The following is a 7,625-nucleotide window of genomic DNA, read 5'->3' as shown; positions in this document are numbered from 1 at the left end:
CACATATTTACAGAAAAGGCACAATAGTTTTTGTTTGCTTTTAGTTTCTCTCATTGAAAAAATAGAAGAACGAGTTGCCGTACAAAGCTGTCTCTCTTGAGTCCCATAATCTCACTGCATACATTCGCCATGAAGCATAGCATTTACAGCTTTGTTTGGGGCCTGCGTTGGTTTGTTTCTTGCATTTGGTCTATGATGTGATTATTTTTGTCGCTGTGGCATTTTGCTGAATGTGTAGCATGTTCAGACATACAGGGCCCAGACTTCAACTGTGTTCCTGAGTATTTGCATGTGTGGTGACCATCGAAAGACTTGACGTAACAAATGTAGCGTACTGAGAGATGAGAATAGCAGTCTGCCCTTATGCCCCATCCCTTCCCGGGTGGCCTCTGTTTGCAAAGCAAGCCAAAGTCTTCAACCTTTGTTTACTGACAAAAGACACCATTTTACTTTTGTAGAGCAGAACACCATATAAAAGTGTGGAAGCGTAGGACAAAGAAATTGAAGAGAAGTATTTTTTTACAGGCATTTCATAACTTCGGGTTCTCTGTGGGGTTGCTTATCCACCGCTGGTGGTACTTTGTGGGTTCACTTATGGTTTCAGCAGAACTTCTAAAGAAAAGTTGTGAAAGCATATATTTTTAATGACCTCTTTCTAAAATGTTAAAAACGTAACTGGAGATGTTTGGATTTTGATTTGGTAGTTATAATGTTTATGTTGGAATGTTAAAACGTACTTATAGAATAGAGTCAACGAGGGCACAGTTTAAAATCAACAAAACACTATTTTGCTATTATGAACCTGTTTGAAAAAATCAAAACTACTGCTTTCAAGTCAGCTACTATTTGTTATTTGTCTCTGAGAAATGGTACAGTGTTTGTACTTTATATAAGCTATCTTACCTGCTATCATAGTTTGTTCGGTATTTGTTCAGGAAATGTGGAGATCGGCTTCCCCTGCCAATCTGATATTTGTTTCTGCTGTATATTTTGGTATGAAGTGGATGTATTCTGGTTTCTATGATTTTTTTTAAAGAACCTATTTATTGTTTCTTCTTCTTGTGGTTTGCTCTCCCGTTGCACTGTGTAATGAAATGTTAATATTGCTTCCATGCAACAATGAAAGTCATTTATTGCAGATCAGATAAGACTCCTGATTTTCCTTTCTCTTAAAGGCAGTATCACAAAAATCAAAATCCTCACACGAGTGGCTTGTGTTAGCGGTGCAGTCTAGCTCAGTTTCCTGTGGGGTGGAGCGCTGAGCCTAGAATAACAGGCAGTACCTGAGCACAATGGAAACATGGTCATACTGGGAGCACCGCCATGGGCTATGCAGAGGAACGAGATGTTGTTCCATTATCATTGCTACAGTGGTGGTCGATGTCGATGTGGTACAGTATTTTGAGATATTAAACCATGATATCTCAAGCTTGTTATGTTTAATTCATACAGACTTGTCTTTCTGTATGGCACGGACATCGACCTAACCAGCACGCTCCTTTTGTGGGAGGGTCTTCATAAGTGTTTTCCTATGAGCCACTCATAGGACGTCATTTGTGTTCATTTTCTATCTGTCATCAACCTAAATCAAATCTAAATGTGATTTGCTTATATTGTACGCAATAACCTGGTGCTATGCAGACATCCTGGATGTGAGGAAGACAATGCACTGGGGGTGTGTGGTACTGTAGATACTTTTCCTGATATGCTTATATATAGAAATACCTTTATTTAGATATATTATACATGTAAATATTATGCACTTTTATGCTTATGCAAACCTATTTATAGAACAAACAAAACCAAATTCTTCTTTATCATCAGCTGCTTCGAGTTACTGAATACCTGCATTACTTAATCACTTGAATTTACAGAGCCTGGGACAAACTTCTTCTGGACAAACTCTACCCTGGGCACCATGAGTATAGCCTTAGTTGACCTTAAAGGCGGGGTGCACGATCTCTGAAAGCCAATGGTGACTTTTGTAATAACCTGAATAAACACGCCCCTATCCCAATAGACTCTGGACCTTCTTTGGTTAGACCCGCCCCATATATACGCAACCCAGACAATAGAGCGCAGCACGTCATAACCTGAGGACCATGCCCACCGGGGGGAAGCGGTCCGGCCGTCTCCGTTGACTTTGTGTTGCGAGGGGCTGCCTCCTTGTCATTTCTGGCTTGTAACAAAAACAGAATATTGCCTAAAAGCTGCTGTGTGACAAGGTGTACAGCTAACAAGCAAAAAAAAAACAGAAATAGTTTTTTATAAACTGTCGACCCCAAAAAACAAGTGTTTAAAGACACAAAAGTGGAACCAGGCAACTTTTCATAGTTATTAGTAGAACTCCTATTAGTAGAACTGCGTCCACTAGGGGGAAACGTAGTCTGCAATCCACTTTTTTCTCCTTAAAGGCTGGGTTTTATGGCTCGACAGCTTATAAAAACTTATTTCTGGGGTTTTTGGCTTGTTAGCTGTACATCTTGTCACACAGCAGCTTTAAGGCATTATTCTGTTTTTGTTATAAGCCAGAAATGACAAGGAAGCAGCCTCTCGCAATACAAAGTCAATGGAGACGGTTGGATTGTTTTCCCCCCGGTGGGCGTGGTTTTCAAATTTGCATAAGTGCGCTCTATGATGTCGGTTAGTAGACACGCCCCTTACTGCTGATTGGCTACAACTGTGTTTTGGTAGTCGGTCCAACTTTTCCAAAGTGTTTTTCAAAAATCATGCACCCCGCCTTTAATGGGTCACCCTTTCACAAACATTGCTACTTTTTAGAAGCCCTTCTCTTTATTTAAGTCAATGACAAAAGGGTAATCCCAGTGTTGGAATTTTAAGTCATTTGGTAAACATTCAAAAAAATTCAACACCTATTTTTTTTAGTTTTCAATGTAAACGAGTGAGTCATGGTTCCCATATTTCCATATCAGTGTGTGATTATTTACTTGAAAAATCTTAAACAAATAGGCACTTTAAATGGTATGAAGTTGCCATTTGTTGGTTCAAAATATTGATATAGCCTATGCAAGTCCTCTCAAGAAATGCAAAACGTTTTCTCTATATGAACATTGGGAGTGCTGGATTAACATCAGAGAGCATCTGCTTTTGCCCTTTTTTCCTGCTGGTTCAGGTTATTTTCTGCTTTGACATTTGAATATATAGAAATATATTGTATATAACAAAAAAATCATACTAATATATTCCACCCTAAACTAACTCTAACCAAAGACTAAAAGCTGAAGGCATTTGTTGTCACAAAATATTCTGCCATCATTTACACACATTTGTCATTTCATGTCTTTATTTAGAAAACAAAATGAGAATATCTGCACTGATTATTTATGCAATTACATTAAATGTGCACTGTCGCTTTAAAAGCCATGAACGTGGTCCATATGACTCATAAACTATATTCCAAGTCTTATAAACGAATAACTTTGGGTTGGGTGAAAAACAGACAGGATGGCAGAATTTCCTTTTTCTTTTTTGGTGACCTGTTGCTTTAAGTCTCACAAATAAGAAGCAATAAGCTGCACCGTTGGCAAAATAATGTCATACTGACATTTGCTCTCTTGTTTATTCCAACTCTACAAAACCACAAGGACAAAAATGTCTGTGTGTTGCTTAAATCTTCAATATTCTGCATTTTTTGACTGTCACACCTTGTATAACAGGAAACATTCACTGATTCTATTTAAAGAACAAAAGATGAACAGAAACACCACATAAATCTGCCTTAATGGCAAATTACAACTCTTAACCTTTAATCAGCATGTCTACCGTTAGACATTATGCTGCTCATCATTTGCAACACAACCAACTTTTCATTAAAGAGAAATCGATACACATACCAGTACACGTAACCTACGACTCGGGTACCTGAATCAATCATACAGTATGTGCTCTTGAGTATCGTTACCGAGAATGAACAAGAAGTTTAATGATGATGCAGTGCACTCGCCTGAGCACCTGGCAGCTGCCAAGCCTAAAAAATGCTGTGTGCTGAACAATATGCAGTCCCTTAGAGAGCAATTCTGCATTCAGAAAACAGAATTTACTGTTCAGTGTTTTCCAAAGGGGTTTATTTTAAAAAATGAGACATTGTCTATAATAAAAAAAATCTAGAACTATAGTTAAAGAGAAGGCAATTTCTCATGGACAACATTGTTTATTACAACAAACATAATAAAAACTGCATACAAGTATTACAATAAATAACAGAGTCAGTTACTGCTTTGGTCCAATTTTGATCTAATTACATTTGGGCAGCTATTATTCATTCCACGTCTTAACTTCGTTTGCTTGACATAAACAGTGTTCTGAAGTTAATCAAGTTTTTAGCTGTACAAAAAGACTGAAACAAATCAAAACATTCACAATAAAACAATTGGCAAATACTGTTAGTATTCATATAAAAATGCATATTGCAAGATTTAAAAAAAAAAACTTCTACTACAAAAATAAGACTTATAGAAGGCACACTGTACTGTGCAGAATCAGTAAAATCCATGTGAAAAATAAATCCTTTGTTACTGGTCCTCTGATTACAGCAGGTCTCTCACCAGTGACTGTCCCTTAATACTGTATGTAACCTTGCTGCCAAGTCAAAGGGCGGAAAGGGTTTAAAGTTCATCTGCAAAATAACAATCCACAGTTTCACCACTGTAGATACAAACACGCTTGAAATGACAAAGTGTTGAGAGAAAGATAAAACAGAGAGAGAAAGAGCAAAAATCTGATGGGCTGAACTTGCTCTGGAGTAATCCCAAACCTCACACATGTGCGCTTTTGGCATGGTTAGTGGAGGCAGTGCTTGGTTGGGTGGGGCCCTGTTTGGAGTAGTAGAATCGATTGTTTTCAGTGTATGAAGCGGAGCTGTCTGCTGAACAACAGGTGATCATACAGCCTCCCAACAGACACAGTCCAGTGCCCACCCAGCCAGAATACAGGGAGAAGCCAAAGGACATCAAGCCCCTCTCATGATGGGCCCCAATGGGAAACCACACGGTGGAGACGACGCCACAAATAGCTGAGGAGACAATAAAAGAGAATTAACATTAAATTTGGTATTTTACTTGTTAATGATTAAAACGGTATTTTAAAAATGTTTAGGCAATACTGTTATTGTAATACTCCCACCTATCACTTATTTTAGTTACTCAGCTAAATGAAATACTGTATGTGTATCATATTTGAAGAAATTCAAGGGTAATTCAAGTTGTTAGTAAAATCATAATCCTCCAAGAGAAAGACAGAAAATCATTATCATTTCTAATAATTACAGAAATTAAGCATTTTCCATTTGGTAATAATAATTTTTATAAAAGCTGTAAATTGTAGCCTATAGGACTATACATTATAAAACGAGATTCATATCCTGTGGGCTATAGGCCTAGTACTATATTTACATGTTTACTATATTTTACCATACAATGACTTTTAATGTAATAAAACCTCATTTAAGAAATCTCATGCCCACCAGTTAACAGTATGAGGATCCCTCCGAGCACAGATCGCTTGTTTTTGGCGCTTTCAGGTTCACTGCCGAGGTTAATACAGGACATGGACATGAGCACGAGCGCGAGAGCAGGCAGTCCAACAATCGATGCGGTGACCATTAGAGCACGAGACGTCTGGATGTAAGCTGGTAAAAAAACGAAATGAGTCTTCAGTCATTTTTGTAAGAACACAATATTGATTTCATTAAAGAATAATTTTTTTTTTTTAATCAAACAGCCACATGTATTTTAAGCATCATATACCTGCCATGTCATAAAATATTTATTTCATATTTTAGTCTCACTATTCTTGTCCCTCAACACATTGAATATCTACACTCAATAATGTTTATGGAAAATATATTAGGATTTTTAAAAAGTAAAAAAAGATGCAAAATATAGGCTACATTCACAATTAAAGCTTTGAAGAATTAACTGTAGTTTTCTATTATAGTAAAATTGACTTTGTATTACCAAAGTTTAACTGCAAATTATGGTTAAACTATATAGGAAAACCGTGGATGGGCACTAAAATTAAACCCAATAATTTTGCTGTACAATTAAACCATGGCTTCCTTTACACCTGGAAAACTGTTTACTTTTGTTTTTGTTGCTATTATTAATCCACATGCCCGGGAAGAAAATAATTTACGAAACTGATATATCCATAAGCACATTTATTGCAATTAATTATTTATTTACTTTACATACCGGGTAAATCGAGAATCTGAGTGAGTGTGATGCAGTGATAGAGAGCTGTTGAGATCACACAGTCTGCCCACAGACCCTTGGCTTCCAGTTCATCCATCTTCTTACAGGTGTTCATGTTGTATTTACAGGTGACGACCCAGTCATTGGTGGCTGTGGCGATGATAAGTCCGATCCAACCAAGAAAACTCATCACAAAACCCGTGAACTGTATGCAAGTATTTGCCATGATGTACAATTAGTATACGATAAAAAATAAAAGTCCTTTTTGCCTTAAAATAGAAATTACTGTAGTCGAATAATCTGAAGCCTGACGAGTTAATTTGTGCAATTTATCTGTGGTTGGTAGTTTCCAAGTATTTTAATCCACTGCGCACAAATCATGTTGAGGCAAAGGTCCCAAAAGTGAGCAGCACGATGTTCATAAAGCGTTTGTGAACCGTTACGGCGCTTTTATAGAGGAACGGTGAAAAAAACTTTCAACCAATCACATGCGCAAACGCACTCTTCAAGGTTACTCAAGTCTTATTTCTAACACTCGTGTTTCTCTTATCACGCTCATATAATATACTAACAAATGATGCGTACATAACGTAAAAATTAAGAAGTACTTTAAGCCACATTAAAACATAACAATGTCAGAGTTTTAATTAAGAGTTGAGAAACGGTGCCGCACGCGTCAGCATTGCTAGATTTGTGATTCATGGCTGCCCCCTGCTGGTTTATTTTCACAAACTGTTTACAAATGTTTCACAAAAAGTTTTAATGTATTTTAGAGGATAAAGTTGGAGTTGTCACAGACCTTTGCTGATTACAAAAGATGAGGGCAAGAATTGAACCAATATGCATCAACTGCTTGACCACTAGAGAGATTATATACACTGAAAAAAATGATTCGTTGAATTTAATAAATTTTTAAGGTAAGTGATTGTAATCAATTTATTTAAGCTACATGTAAACAAAAGTTTTATATTTTATTTTACTTTACTACTCTTTTTTGTTTAAATGTAGCTTAAATAAATTGATTGCAACCACTTAAGCTACCTTAAAAAAATGGATTAAATTCAATGGATCATTTTTTTTCAGTGTGAGAACGTGAGAGACGTTCTTCAGATAATAAAGATGCTCAGTCTTGGTGAGTCTGAGCTTGGGTTAATGAGTAGTCGAGACGTGCAAATCTAGACGTCTGACATGAAGGTCAGCTTGGAGATCAGATGTATGTTGAAAGCTGCAGACAGATTCAGAAGAACAGAGCCATTTATCCACTAGGGGGACTCCTTTGACTTCCACAGTAACACAAAGGTCTATAGTATACCTTCAGACAGATTCATTCCTATTCATCTCAAAGGTAGTTCAAAAGAATCTTGCCTTTGGAGGGCTAATAACATCCAGCATAGAAATGGGAAAAATAAGTCC

The 7,625-nt window shown here is 37.0% G+C and overlaps 1 protein-coding gene across 1 annotated transcript; it reads right to left on the bottom strand.

Annotated features, from left to right (window-relative positions):
• Positions 1-4,068: 4,068 nt before the first annotated feature.
• cldn11a (claudin 11a) lies at positions 4,069-6,698 on the bottom strand. The gene is made up of 3 exons (XM_055202151.2): positions 6,213-6,698; positions 5,483-5,647; positions 4,069-5,032 (listed from the first exon to the last, which is right to left on the bottom strand). The coding sequence occupies exons 1-3, from the start codon at positions 6,436-6,438 to the stop codon at positions 4,776-4,778; spliced, it is 648 nt and encodes a 215-aa protein (XP_055058126.1). The 5' UTR covers positions 6,439-6,698; the 3' UTR covers positions 4,069-4,775.
• Between the last annotated feature and the right edge of the window lie 927 nt (positions 6,699-7,625).

This window comes from Misgurnus anguillicaudatus, chromosome 2 (genome assembly GCF_027580225.2).
Source record: "Misgurnus anguillicaudatus chromosome 2, ASM2758022v2, whole genome shotgun sequence".
Taxonomy (NCBI): Eukaryota; Metazoa; Chordata; class Actinopteri; order Cypriniformes; family Cobitidae; genus Misgurnus; species Misgurnus anguillicaudatus.
The sequence above is the reverse complement of the archived record's forward strand: the minus strand, read 5'-3'. Positions and strand labels throughout refer to the sequence as shown.

Excerpts from the sequence above, each read along its gene's own strand:
- cldn11a (XM_055202151.2), bottom strand. The coding sequence starts at position 6,438 with ATGGCAAATACTTGCATACAGTTCACGGGTTTTGTGATGAGTTTTCTT. Across the intron at positions 5,648-6,212 it reads TCAGATTCTCGATTTACCCG|CTTACATCCAGACGTCTCGT; the intron begins GTATGTAAAGTA and ends TTTTTTTACCAG. Across the intron at positions 5,033-5,482 it reads GATCCTCATACTGTTAACTG|CTATTTGTGGCGTCGTCTCC; the intron begins GTGGGCATGAGA and ends TTGTCTCCTCAG.